The sequence below is a fragment of the Cydia pomonella genome, chromosome 6 (genome assembly GCF_033807575.1).
Source record: "Cydia pomonella isolate Wapato2018A chromosome 6, ilCydPomo1, whole genome shotgun sequence".
Lineage (NCBI taxonomy): Eukaryota > Metazoa > Arthropoda > Insecta > Lepidoptera > Tortricidae > Cydia > Cydia pomonella.
Window position 1 is genome coordinate 7,368,398 of NC_084708.1, and position 15,465 is coordinate 7,383,862.

At 38.4% G+C, this 15,465-nt stretch overlaps 1 protein-coding gene across 2 annotated transcripts in view; it reads right to left on the reverse strand.

Annotated features, from left to right (window-relative positions):
- Nucleotides 1-495: 495 nt before the first annotated feature.
- Nucleotides 496-15,465, reverse strand: part of LOC133518828 (RNA-binding protein 24-B-like) — a 47,282-nt gene continuing 32,312 nt past the window's right edge. Inside the window, exons 3-5 of one of the 2 annotated variants that reach the window (XM_061852561.1) lie at nt 8,359-8,428; nt 4,490-4,728; nt 496-3,392 (exon numbers count right to left, since the gene is read on the reverse strand). In XM_061852561.1, the coding sequence (XP_061708545.1) occupies nt 3,262-3,392; nt 4,490-4,728; nt 8,359-8,428 (440 nt within the window). In that variant the 3' untranslated portion in view covers nt 496-3,261. Of the gene's footprint in view, nt 3,396-4,489; nt 4,729-8,358; nt 8,429-15,465 lie in introns of both variants that reach the window. The other variant, XM_061852560.1, reaches the window with a different exon arrangement.

Consider the following 15,465-nt stretch of genomic DNA (forward strand, 5'->3'; position numbering starts at 1 on the left):
CTTTTCTCGAAGCCATTCAGGACATTATCGACTTCCTCTAACTTCGCTTCCCAGTAAGACCCTAAAATTGCCATTTATTGATGGATTTCGTTCTTATTAGAAATATTTCACAGAACCCCTTCTTAACGTGTTATAATTTGTAAGAGTAGCTATTTAAGATTATAAATATTATAAAAATACCCCGAGTCTTTATACTCTTTATATTGACTTTTTAGGCGACAGAGCCCATGAAATGCTTCATTAGCTATTGAACATTTGGTATCTTTGATGTAAAACAAATTCTTAAGCCTCAGCCCGGCGCGAGAACTTGCATGCAATATGCGATACATTGCTAACTATAGAATATAATGAATTCAGTCGTTCGAACAAATACAGCAATGTGACGAAAACCGCGTGCATGTTCTTGATCAGCGTAAAGGGGGCCTTAGGGTTAAAGTATGTTTAGCCTAGTATGGTAGGTATGTCTTGAAAGAGGGCAGCAAAAAAAAAAACTACTTTGTCCCTTAAGATTTAATTTTTCATTTTAGGTTTATCCTATATTAAGTACATTATAGTATAATTTTAAATTAATGATAACAATTATTAAGATTTTATTATGATTTCACATTTACCGTACATACATAATACATAAATATTGTGCTTAAATTACTGTGAATGAAATGCACTATAGTGGACAGTTTGGCGTGACGAGCCCAGAAACTTTAGAAAATAATATATGCAGGTAGGTATACCTACTTGTATGGATATGTAATATGTATAGTATTTATTATAAACTATGTATTATGTAGTCTATATATAAGGCAAGATGGCCACCGCTATGGCTAACGTGTTTCAATATTTTATTTGGTATGCATTTAATAGTTAAAATCTACTTAAATTATAATGTATATTGTGTACATTTCGTATATAATTATAGGGCCGAACCTGGCTGGTGCTCAGACGCATGTGATTAGTCATTCGATTCGGCCTAAATATTCAACAATTTTTATTACTCTTCCACATAATAAATAGTTATCAACGTGTAGATTTACAAATATCAACAAAATAAATTACGAATAACAGCATATTACAATAATTAAAATTATTCTTACAGACTACGATTCAGTGATCTATACCTATGTCTAGTGCTTCTAACTTGTACTAAGTCACCGGCCAACTTTACTTTAAATTTGATATACCTATCTTTATTTTAAAATACTATGATCATTACAAAATATAATAATTATAAAAGACAATGTTTTTCATAGTCAATATGGATTGTTAAAGTATATTCAACATGACAAATTTATTTAGTTATCTATTTTCATCTGCGTTATAAATTATAAAGTTGTAAATACATACAGTTAGGAAGTAGGCCGGCAGACATTTAAATTCATTAATATAACGTTATATGGACTAGTCATTGAATTATTCTAACTAGTAAGTACTCTCTACCGCCTTGGAGAACGAACCCTACATTACGAAGAGGCAAGTACAAGAAATTACGTTTCCGAGAACTTCCATTACATTAACCTTATTAATAACATTTAATAAGTTTATTGCTCTCCTTAACCCTAAACCGAGCCCTCGTTGGGCGTATTGAGCAACGTGGACATGTCGTGTCGTAGACCTACGTAAGCCAAGAATATCAAAGCCTAGAAACCTGAATTTATGGAGTCGATTCATTATTATTGCCAAAGTGCATATATTTCCACATGTCGCATTTACAACAACCGAGTGAAAGAACGATCACCACCAATGGTCATGGAAGTTTTAGGCTTTACTATTCTAAGCTACACAATATAAGCAGGTACTTCCCAATTGTTCTGTACAACTGTGGGATCCTTAACCATAACGTTCGATCTTTATTCTTAAGTCCATAGAACTGCTGGAAACTACCTACCCGAATAAACTATATTAACTAGTGCTTGAAAATGACATTAGCTTTGGTAAGTCATAGATAAGCATTACATTTAAAAATGTAAGTAGGTCTTTATATGTCTACATAAATACAATTAAAAGAACATATTTATTCATGTTAAGTACACTGTTATTTTAATAGTTTTCCAGCGCTAAAATAGGCCCAGTTCATATGTCCTTTCCATCATAAGTAATATTTTTTACGACTGCAATACATGCAGTTGAGTTACAAAGCCATTTCATTTTAATAGCCTCAGATTATATCGGACCGTGTTAAATTATTTACCTTATACCTACGTGCATTATTGCAGCATGGGTTGGAAGCTAGTATAACACTTAATTATTTATTGGATATAACAATAAGAGGAGTTACCAAAACTCTTAATACGATTATGGTCACTATATTTGTCACATCTACAATATCAATTATGTATTTGGGTATTTTACTGATAAGTGATGAAGGTATCTACGTAAAATATATGTGTAAACATGTATTAAATCAGGAAGTACATAATATAATTTGAAGACGTTAGCTGCCTTACAGTAAAAATATATCGCAATATTTTGGTAAGACCTTTTATCTCACAAGCTGCAATATAATATTCGATGATAATAATAGTATAGCATATTTTATTGTCATTTAACAGCTGATACGTAAGTTGAAATAAAGTGTGTAGTAATTATAATGGGTAAGATTATACAATCGTATTAAAATATGATGGAAAATGTACCTAGAGGTGTATATCTAATTAATCTATCAAGTATAAAAAATAGGAAATATGATTTACATTATGTGATGTCAGGAAGAATGAATGAATCAGGCAAGAGCTTTGTTTTACATAGCTACGTATAATACATCAGATAGACCGCCGCCACACGCCGACGTCCGGTTGGTGGATATACCGTCAGCCATCTTAATCCTACTAAAAGCTCACAGCTTTGGTCGTCGCTTATTTTTGGTTGACACCAATTTCTATTGGTACAAGAAATTGTTTAACGTTTAGTCTAAATATTTGGCTTTCCTGTGGTAACAAACGGACCGTTCGACCTCATTTATTCACTTCATAACTTTTGTAATAACCTAAGTATAGTATACTATAGATAGGCACTATGATTCCCTAATATTCGTTCTTCCAAAACAGGAACGCTAAGTGTATTTTCTCAGCCATATTTACCTATCATCATTTCATCACATTTTAAAATCCTACGTCGTCATTTCCATGGCTAAATTGCAACCCTGTCAAATATATAAATTTATTAATCCACTAGCCTTAATAAGATATCCAAAGACTAATTTTGGGTCAGATCTTAAAATGTTCTGGGGCAATGTTGACATAGTTTAGCCACTGCTTTTTTCATTGGTTACTGCATGCGTGCTTCTTGAAGTTGTGGAGGGTAGGAGAGGGGCGGCAGAAGAGGAGCTTGCACTCCTCCGCTGGGCAGCGCGTAGTAAGGCGACATGTAGCCGGCTCCGCTAGCTGCTGCCGCCGCTGCTGCTGAAATCAATGAAAAAGGGTATTATTAAACAAACTTACCGATACATTTAGGAGACTACCTAAGGTAGTTTTTGGAACTAATCTATTATAAGAATGCGTGTTTAATCAATGAGATTAACGGATGCTGTTACGCGTTTTACCGGATACTTAATTGGCATCTTTATGGCGGAAATATACTACCGTTTACTTTTTGGTACTATGCCACGGGAGGACTATATTTAATTGAGCTATATTAGACTTAGGTCTTCTTCAGTCGATCCCTCAATGCTGAGGATCGTAACATCACGTCCTTCTGTTGAAGACCAGATTCCTCCATAGGCTTCTATTCCTCGCCAAGCGCATGGCCTCGTGCAGTTTTAATTGCATAGGTGCAGTGATGTGAGCACACCATCTAGTAGGGGAAGGGCCTTGAGGTCTGGTGCCTTCAACTTTGCCCGTCATAATACCTCTCTCTAGGCTATCCGGGGAGCGGCGTGAGAGATGTCCGAATATATGAGAGTTAGGTCCTGGCATATTGTTGACAACCGGCGTTTTATGCGTAGTGTAAAAGGGTACGGTCTATCTGAGGGGGGGAATGTTAACGGTCCAGATTGATTTTGATGATAATATATTTTTTTATGTGAAAGTTGGAAACCTTCACAGTCTCGAGATAGATAACTGGCAACGATTATTTGAATTCAGAACTATCGCCCTGCTGAAGGAATAAAGATCTGCAGGCGATTTCATTCTGAAAGTAACAAGCATCTGAGTTACTCGAGAGTTGTATTGTGTTGTTTGAAGAAAAAATATATTACATCAAAATCAACCAGGAGCGTTTACATTCCCCACCGCACAACATCACATCTCAAACGCGTTGATACGCTTGATCATATCTGCTGGTTTATTCCATGTCTCACAACCATAGAGAAAGATTGGGAATACCACAGAACGCACAAGTGTGACCTTCGTCTGTTTTAATATACCTCGATCTTTCCAGATCTTGTCTAACCGAGCCATGGCTCCCTTTGCTATTTGAATCCTTAGTAGACTTAGGTAAGTCTTTACGTTTCTGTTGTGTCGTTCAATCTTGTGCAATGCAAGCAAATAAAACTTACCGGCTGCTGTAGCGTATGGGTCGAATCCTGCGGCCGCGTACTGTTGCTGATACGCCGCGGCGCCCTGCGCGGCCGCCGCCTGGTACTCGTAGAGGTGGTTCGCAGCGGCCATGGCGGCGGCATGCTGCAACTGCGGCAGTTGCACCAGCCCGCCGGCGCCCGACGTTACTCCCGCGCCGACGCCGCTCATCGCGCCCATCGTGTACCCCGGCGTGCCGTACACGTATCCCGGAGACAACCTGACCAAACACAACAACTATTGTTAACGCCAGTTTAAAGACATCAGACAACATGCGCTGAGGAATAAAATACCCTTTAATCGAAGATACCAATACGCAATAAGCTCAATGTTTAAGAAATATGATTTAATAAAATTCGTATAGCTCTATGACATTTTTTATCAAACAAATCTCCACCGCGACGGAACTTCACTTAATAGGCAGAGCTCCTATTTGTATGAGATCTTTTTGGTCTTTGGTCTAAATCTGATCACAGCAAAAGTATCTTATCATGACCAAAACAGACTTGTATACATTTCATTATTTTTCGAAGGTGTAAACGTTTATAACTCTTGTCTTACTGCGTATTGGTCGGATTACATATCGTCGTTTATTGTACGTACTTATGCGAATGAAGGATTAGTATTCCCCAGCGCGTGCTGCTAAATCACCCCAAGATAACCGTTCACAAGCAGTGTACTAAAACAGCGCATGTGAAAGATCATCACATTTTAATAATTAATACTGTAAAACAGAACTGTCATCACACTCTAGTACCTAGCCCTGTTTGCAGCGTCGACACCGCACGAGCAATCTAATTTTGTTAGGTTAGTAGACATCGATAAACGACTAGAATATAAAACTGTAAGTATGCAACGGTTCGGAGCCAGTGGTATGTCGCCGTGGAGAAACCGCCGCCGTGCGTCATAGCCAGAAAATATTCAAAAAAACTATTTAAAATATAGAGCAAGCGGCAGCGTCCACTCCGCCTTGCTTGAAATATCCGCATCATTCGTCTTGACTCGTCTTATCGCGCGACGCTCCGGTGGAGACTCTCGGAATTAAGATTAAGATGCCGCACGTGTCAATTACGAAACGCGAAGGGGTTTTGGGTTCATTAGTGCAGATAATCTACCTCTAATAACTAATCTTAATGGCTACCTACGGTGAAGGTAAATAGTTGGAGAGGTTCCAGAATATATAAATAACACCAAAATGCGGCAAATCGGGTGATGTATTAGACACCTGTACATCATCAGGGACGGCATCGTTCTCTTGCCAGGAGTTAGATTGGTAAATTTATTCATACATTAGGAGGTGTGGAAATAACGTAGAGTTCGCTTGATTCCTTGCGAAGGCGGTCAAGTGTGCATTGGAGTGGTTCTACTGAACGGCTCGCCGCGTCAGCTTTTTGTAAGGGCTCTCAGGGAGCTACGCTTCTAACAGTCGATGTTGTTGGAACGCGACTTTGCTTCCTTTTCTTTCAGCTAATAGCCGATAGAGAAGGCGATTGATTTTCATTCGAGGTTAAGTCATTGGGATTATGCGGTCGCAGAGAAGACGCACGGGGCGCATGCGTGGTGCCCGCCCGCTGACACGCTCCGCCCGCCCAACACGCCCACCTGTGATCTGCTGCAACTCTTTGCGAATACTACCAACTTGGTAATATAAGGATACAAGTATATAGCGAGTGTTTTGTAAGTTTGACTTGTATAACAAAAAGGCGGTCATGCATTTTTTCTGATGAGAATTATGTAGGGACCTCCTCGAGTCTTTATATCAAGATAATTAAGTTGTTATATATATACTAAATGTAGGCATTCGATCTGCTATGAGTTTTCTTCGAATTTTCGTTATTGTACGATATACGATTAAGTCCCATTTTCTACATAAGTAGGTACATGTAATATCCAAGTATTTAATAGTAGCGAGTTGAACTTAGAACTCGATTCCCAACGGCTTGTCTAATTTGTGACAATCGAGCAGCATTTCCTACAAGTCTATAAGAAAATGGAGGGTTTTTTTACTCAGTTTACTCAATTGATATGTTTGACGCGCCGCCACTGGCACCTAAATACCTACCTAATCCTAAGCCGAGTAGTAGTAGGGTATCACTTAATTAGGAGATATTGAACAAATAATACAAATAAACACGCAAAACACAGCATTTTACACTGGCGGAACATCACATAAGCCCAAAGTATCTAAACCACAAAATAACTTCAAACGATAAAGTAACAACCTAGCAGGATACACTAGATACCTATTGTTAGGTTTAAACTTTATCACTTAAGTGATCTCTACAATTATATGTGTATGTAGATAGTATCTATTCACCCGCTACTTTCGTTATCATCAGTCATTTTATATTGGTAATCGTGTCAAATACAGCTGATGGCATATTAATGACTCACATAGAAGTAAAAATTAACATTGCTCTATGTGTACATTTGTAAATAAGTAAGGACGTACGTTTGTCTTTGTAAGTGCCAAGGAAAAAATAACAAAATACCATTAATCAAATGACCCTTTCACTTGATTGTTTTCCTGTTAAGAATAGTGTTTATATGAATAATAAATGTTGTGGTGAAGTGGCGGGCGTGCTTGATGAGGCACCGTCGAACAGCAAACGGATATAAGTCACGAGCACACTGAAGGCGTCGTGGATGCAACCCTGACTCGGTGGAGTGGACTTCCCAGTAAAGGACAACACGGCAACGGCGCGGGCGGCGCGCGCGCATGGCTGTTATGCCCGTTCCAACCGACCGCAGAATCGGGCGTTCGGCTTAAGAGAACCAGCATAGTGTGACCACCGATTTGCCTACACAAAGTTTTTACGGATCTCGCAATCACCCACCTATGCTGGTACATCTGAGCTGACGCCCGCCTGCGCTCGGTAAGCGATGCAAATTCAGGGCCAGGTCGAGAGTGCGTTCACACCTACGCACACACAACGCGCCCTCGACCGACACTGCGAGCCGACGCCGCCCTCCCTATACATTCTTCGTAAGTGTATTAAACGAAATCCACCACCAACAAAAATCAAGTCCAATCAACAAAATCGTACACGAACACGGCATAAAACATAAAAAGTAAATAAATAGAAGTGTCGAGAACGATGCGTATAGGTGTCACTGCGGTGAGCGGCGCCCGCGGCGCTTGCAGCCGGCGCCGCCCATGCTCCGATATAGCATTGTAAAACGTAAACATTAAAAAACCCAATCGACTAAGTCACACCCAAAACGAAAAATCCACTCTCACGCTCACGCTTGCCATAGATACCTATGTGAAATGTTTGATAATTTTTAGTCTAGGTGTGGTCCATCGGCCGCCGCGCCGCTAGCCGTCCGGAGACGCCGCTCGCCTCATCTACCGAGACAAAAGTCAGCTCAGCAATTATTTCTTCCATTAATACCACCTGCGTACACATATCCTATTTTTCCTAGTAGGTACTTGTCACAACCCCATATTTCAATATACATAATTCACTGGTAGATTTCCCACAGCGATATGGACTTGTTCGAAATGGTATTTATAAGTATATTAAACAACTAAACTAATTTAAACTAATGATAAATATGCGTACATCAGAATTCGTAGGTAATTATTTGTTAAACAGGTTACAACCCCATAGAGAAACCTTTATATTAAGTACCTATACTACCTAAATCCTTTGTCGAATCGTAATTAGATGGGTACCTCAGTTATTTTAAGCTTACGGTATCCGAAAGTGTCAGCATCGATATCTGATTTTTGTCTCGTGAGATGTTTAGAGCGGCATGCGGCGCCGCTAGTGCTGGCAAATATCAAAGTGTTGAACCATTGAACATAGATACAGATGATGAAGGCGGGAAGCAAGTCTGCACTTACCCGTACGGAGTGGGCAGCACTGTCGGGTACCCGGCGCGCACGCCGGCTGCCGCCGCCGCCAAACCGAAACCTGCAACAATCCAATCTATTAATAACACGATAATGTTACACTAAATAAATCTAGCTGACAGAAAAAAGGGGACGCTAAATTCCAACAAACATTAGTCCTTCATCATTCTTATTTTGAAACTTTTTATATACTATCTTACTTAACGGAAGTGACTAGAGATTTCAAACTAAAATATATCACAAAGATATTGGAACACTTCCAAATGACACAAGAGTGAACTTAGCGCGGGCAACGTTAAAATGTTAATTTCTTTTTATTGCATTGTTAAGTCGCTCGAGGCGGCATCTATTTCGGTCGCTCGCCGCCCGCCCGGGCTCCGACGTCGGCATCCAGGGACATGCTTGCGAGAGGAGAAGACGACGAACGGCTTCTATAAATGGCTTTCAATCGTTGGCACCGCCGACCAATGAAGAGAATGGTCTGAAGTGGCATCTTACATTGATTGACGGCGTGATCCGTCCAAAAAGGCAAAGCAAAGATATATCTTAATGCCTCTGTTTTCGTTGCGCAATTCCAGGTATGCGCTAATTCAAAATAGATAGGCTCATGCCGATATTAATTTATGCTAACCACTGTCGACCACGTATTTGGCAAGTACTGCGGGAAGTAAATAACATGTCGCATTTCGGATATGCGCAATCATTATAACAGCGTTGGTAAATCGCTGATTAATGACTAACGGCCAAAAGAGCGTGACCTCTACCGGGCTGTAAATATGGTGGCTATTGTATATGGTGAAATTTTCATCGGTGATTACTGCGGATCACATCCGGAATGGCCCGGATGGAGTTGCGGTTCGGCAGTCGCAATAATGTCGCTGTAACCTTCCGTGAGGCTGTATCTTTCCATAACATCAACTCAATTCAACTTTTGATAATCCATGAAATTTATAGAAGATTAGATAAAATTATTTTGGTTAAATGTAAAACTAGCCCTTACAATATTCAAGTTGGCATTAAGGATGAATGGATACTACCAATCGAATTGACAGAAAAACCACAAAGACACCCTCGGAAAGCGCTGGTCGCGTGCTACACGGTAGATACCTACTTACGTCCATACCGTGGCATGGTCTCGTGATGGGCCGCAGCCATTCGATCGATGCCATGCCATTTGACGGCCGAGGTCGAACCACTGTCCACCATAAAGCTTATCTTGATTCATTATTTTTTCCCTTTATTACCATTGTCGTTCAGCCTACATGCAGTGCGTTGTAAGTCCTTTGTTAGCGCGTGACCCAGTTAAATTTCGTCGGAATCGAACGTAGGTTTCCATATTCGGTTTAAAAGCTGAATATCAATCATCGATACTGATTATGATTCAAAAAATTGTAACTAAATTTGGACTAAAATGTACCTATGGATCAGGATATGTAAATTACTCATACCTGCGTCATAAAATGTGTAACTAATGAGAGTAATGACGTGTTATTTGGGACATGCGATTCATGGATCCCGTAGGTGTTGCAAACAACAGTTTAAATTTAATGATCTTCGTCTGTTTCAGGACGTCTACGTTCTTCGTGAGGGTCGACGAACTGCGAAGCCGACACTAAGAGCTTAAAGTCGCTTGTAAGGATTCTACGGAAATACGATTTTAGACGCAGGCGGATTGAGTGGGGCGGCGATACGAATATCAGTCATCAGCTATCCATATAAGTACGAAGTAATCATTTCTTATGCTTTACCTACTAAGTACTGCTTCTCTAAATTCTAACAAGTACCTAAGGTTTGCCAAAATCGTGCAAATATTGAAATCAATCGTCAACATGTCAAAAACAACAATAATTAGCTACCTATGAACCGAAGCGAATAGGGCAATACAGTCATTAATATTGGTTTACGACTTTCAGGAAATGCGTTAAGCTAAAATCGCAATAAAGCCAAGGTAGAGACGTAGAAAACAACCCGTTAAAATTGTAGTACAATATTGCTTTCAAATACATTGTACATGATTGCGATGTCGCGCAAGTTTACCGGCACGAGAATAGAACTAGACAAGCCGTGGCCCGGTTTCGTTTGACCAAACTGCACGTTCGGAGTGACCGTGTCACTTTTCATGTCTGCTACCTAAATCATAAAGTTCCCATTATGCTTGTCCCTGCTGTAACCTGACATACACATTCGAAACAAATTAGGTACTAAGATGATCTGCGGCCACTTTTATTTTGGGTTGTGTTTGATTAGCGTTCAAATTAACAGATTTAGCCACGTCACGTTTTCGAGATCTGATTAGGGTAAAGGCACCAGTAGTCAGCCTTTTTACGAAATTTCTATGTTCAAGAACGTCTCATTTGCCCACTAATTGACCAATAAGAATTATGAATGTTTTTACTCTTCAATAATTTAATAAAGTTTAATTTTTATTAAGAATAAAACGTAATTTAATTAAGCTTTTGGAAATATTTAATTAAATGTAATGAAAGGGCATTTTTACCAGTAATCAGCCCCCTGTCTACCAATACACAGCCTTTAAGTACCCAGTGTCCAGCCATCCCATTTTAACGGCTGACTATTGGGTTCTGAGTTCCGTGATTTCGGTATCCAGTGGTCAGCCACAGGATGACTACTGGGTATTAGATGTATTTCAATAAAATAAAATCATAATAATGTAAATATTTAAAGGTGCTTGAATTAACGACTTACATTGCATTTGAAAATAATAATAATCTTGAAACCTATGGTCAGCCTCCCTCGGCTGACTTCTCGGTTTACGACCTTTTTAAAATTACTGCCCTAAACCCAGTAGTCGGCCAGGGGTGGCTGACTATTGGATTTTGTACAAAAAAATAGTTCCCAATAGGCAGCCCTCTTAAAATAGTACATTACGATACAAGTGCGAAAAATAGGAAATTCGAAACGAGTGGCGATAAATTAAAACACGACCGAAGGGAGTGTTTTAAATCGACACGAGTTGCGAATTACCTATTCGCACATGTATCGTACGTTTTACAGTACATATGGCCCTTTAAATGTTCGACACAGTAACGTAATATGCTACTTCTCGCACTAGTGCTATAAAGTAGCCCCATATGTACTGTAAATGTTATTTTAATATGGATTTATATTTTTTTTTTTACTTTTTCCAGATAAATTAAGTATTAATTATGTGAAGCAGTGCACATTCTTTTAAAAAAATATTACATTTCGGCTGCTAACGTCTGATCAAAATACCATGTGACGCTCCAAAAAAAATTGCGCATATCACATTTCCCTTCATGTCAGAAGACAGCACTTCTTTGAAGTAGTGTTGTGGTTTAAGCTAGACAATTCTGTTAAAAATTAAGTTACTTTTCAATTCATACTTTATCAATCTACCTAATCACCTACTTTTGGCATGAAAATCTGAAAAACTTTGATATTTACAAGCAAAAATAAGCAAGAAAGGCTGACCACTGGTGCCTAGCTGAGCACTGGTGTCTTTACTCTATGTTCAGAAAACGACGCGTTGAACTCTATCGAACTCCTCGAGCGGTTCCGCAATGTTTAAACAAATTATTGTTTTCAATATCCTCAGTCCAGGCCAAAAGACGCACTTTGTAGTTCGATACAAGCATGTCTTTGTAGGCTGTACAAAAGGTACAGTAATCGAAGCCGGAGCTCTGGCGAGCTGCCAGCTCTGGTGTCGCTGCGGAGGCCGCGACGAGCGACGTTCCCAAAACTGCGTATATTTAGACAAAATAAAGAGCGAGCCGAAGACAAAACGAGACGCAACTCTGTTTTATAAATAACCGCGTCGTTCGCCGGACGCCAGCCTCGCTCGGCCAACCTCTGCTCGCCAGCTGTTATACATAAATAATAATTAAGACACGAAGAAAGCTACGTTTTCAACTTAAAGATCTCTTATCTTTTAGGCGATGAGCTGATGAGTTACGAGTAGACTGGTTGTAAAGAAATGAAACAAATAGCTCACAATCGGAAGCTGTAAAAAATTACGGGCGTTTCACCCAGAAGAAAGATAGTCATACAAATGCAGATAAGAATAGTTAAGCAAGTTAAGTATAGTACTACGGTTAGCGAGAGGTCATTATTACAGCCCAGCCGCACAAACGGTGGTGATAGTAATAGGTAATGTCAGCTAGCGAGTAATCTACGAAGGATTATCGCTGGAGCAGGGCTTCGCGCGGAAGTCGCCCGGTGGATCGCGTTACAAAGGCAAAGGGAGCGGAACCTTTACGCTGTCGCTGTCTTATTTAGTATTTTTCTAGGACCCTTTTATGGCTTTTAACATTACTGAATATTGAAATTAATGCAATATTGCTCTTTAAATAGCCGATAAGGAAACAAAGGAAATTCTTATATTCTAAAATAATCCAAACCCACCCTGATTTAAGCAATTCCAAAGGGCTTAAACCAAATAGGTAACCGAACTCCACTGCTTAATTTTCGTTCAACAATCATTATAAACCTGGTAAATCAATGCAAGGATAAACACATATATTCAAGAGTATAATCGTGTCAACAAACTGCAGTACCAGATACTTGGGACGTATGCCATATGTCCGGTGACACGGAAGATATTCGAGAGAAAATTTATTAACGCGAAATGCCTGTTTTACGTCAAGGAAATTTTAACGTTGAATGAATGTTTCACATTGAATGAAAATTTAATTACAATTTTCAAGTAGATGTTATTAATATTAGCAAAAACATTCGCGCTCTAGAAATTAAAGTGGCCAGGTATGACAGTATGACTAATTTAAAGTAGGTATCTCACTTCCTCTTGGCAATGATCGAATGCATTCCGTAAATAGGTCGCTCTTGGTATAAAAAGGACATTTTCAAGCAATTTTCATGGAATGCTTCACTTTATATTTCATTGCTTATTATTAGCCAGCGAAGAATTTGTGTAAAAAGTAGGTACTGTTTTAGAGTTGCGGAAATGTAAATTCATATGTAGTTTTTATGTGTGAAATTTATGGTATTCACGATTCTAATGTAATAGAAATGATTTTACGGTTGGGATCACAGCCAAGCTGCCACGCGGTGTAGTAATTACCTACACGTTTCCGCCGTGCACAATAAAATACAGATATGAGATATAATGAAGCGGCAATGCGGCTCTACTGCGGACTGGTGGTAACGTTCGCACATCTTTCAATGGCATATATACCATATATTCACTAAAAAACATTGGGACTACATTACATGAACAAATGGAACGAAATAAACAGAACTTTTGTTCACTTTTATTTAAAAAAACAGGTTGTTTTGTGAAAAATACAGAGATAAGATAGGTTGGGAATTTGCTATCTTTTCCAGCTACCAAAAATTTAAACATTGTTAAAATAATATTAGCTAATTTCGCATTCATAAATAAACAGAAAGTTATTCTAGTTAGATACTATGTATACTGCTCAAAAGAAAATAGGGGCCACTAAGTGTTTTGAACGTTACGTGAAAAAGGATGTTTGGTGCCTCGTTTGCCAAATTTAAATGTCAGATAGGTATGTAACCTAACTTTAGTATTTTAGTAAAAAAAATCTTGGACTTATAAAATTAATTTTGATAAGTCCTGAAGATATTACCCGTTTCAAGTTGAAGTGGTAAAGCCTATACATATTGCAATGTGTATCTATATATATATATCTTAAGTACTTTTCAATATTAATTTTTATTTTAAAATACTTGGGCACTCCATATTCTGTGGGCCGGAAAAGATAGCAAATTCCCGACCTATCTCAACCCTGTATTTTCCACAAAATATTCCGTTTTTTTTTTAATAAAATTTAATAGGTTATTATTAAGGCTTATAAAATTTAATAAGTAGCTAATTGTTACCCATATTTCAATAAACTTGAAAATAGTTTTCCTGTAATTATCAAAATTCTTAGTGGCCCCTATTTTCGTTTGAGTACCAGTGTATAATTCCGTAGGTTATCTACATGCTAATTAATATACCGACCGAGTACTTTCCTTTAATAATAAAATAACAAAAAAAAAAACAAAAAAAAAAGTTATTTTTCATTTTTTTTTTAAAGGGAACCGCCATCAAAAAACCAACCCTCTGATAATTTGAGAAAATAATTTTTATATACCCCACCCTTATCCTTGTCCAGTCTCTATCCCGTCGTAAAGCAATTTTCTGCCAAAAAGTAATTAATACCTAATAATAAGAAAATTAATAACCATCCAGGTAATTACTTAGTTTTTGAAGTCAAACTAAAACTTTAGAGAATAAAATTTTACACAATGAAGAACTGTGCGCTTACTTGCGTAAAAAATACATAGTTTACTCATTAATTTAGTTCTTGCACTACTACTACTACTACTACTAGGTACTATAACTACTCGTTAATTTTTTTCTGTTTGGCAGCAAAGAATGTTTTTGTTGGTTTATATTAGGTCGTTCAAGATGGTTCCAGAATGAAAAATATACCGACAGCAGCGCCACCTACCGGGTCCAATAGTGTTTCCAAACCATCCAGGAAACCGTTGAAATAAACACACAAAATATCATCTAAATCGGTTTGAGCAAATCAAATTCGACGATATACCGATAACAGCGCCACCTACCGAGTCCAATTGTTTTTCAAACCATCCATGTATACTAAAACCTTCTCCAGAATGTAACAAACACTTCTCTGAAAACCGCATCAAAATTAGTTCAGCCAAACGCGAGATAATCGCGGACAAACATACATACAAACATACGAGTCAAACTGAGAACCTCCTTTTTAAGGCGGATAAAAATAGAATAAATGAGCTCCCTGAGATACTCTTACACTAAATGTAATCAATACTGCAAAACCCATAAAAATGTGATTTAAGAAATTAGAGTATGACGGATTATCGATGACTGGCAGAATCAGGCGGTTGCTGCAGAACGACCATTATGGCTTCACTTCATACAATTATAAGTTTGCGCAGTATCGACCGCGCGCTCATTAGCGGATTAATGCGTTGTAAAGATCGGAAGCCTGTAAATTTTGTGGATTTAAACTATGTTAAACGATGATAAAATAAATATACAGTCACCAATTGCATGCAAAACTCTATCAGCCTTAGTACGGGAGGGACAAACGGAGAGAATCATTA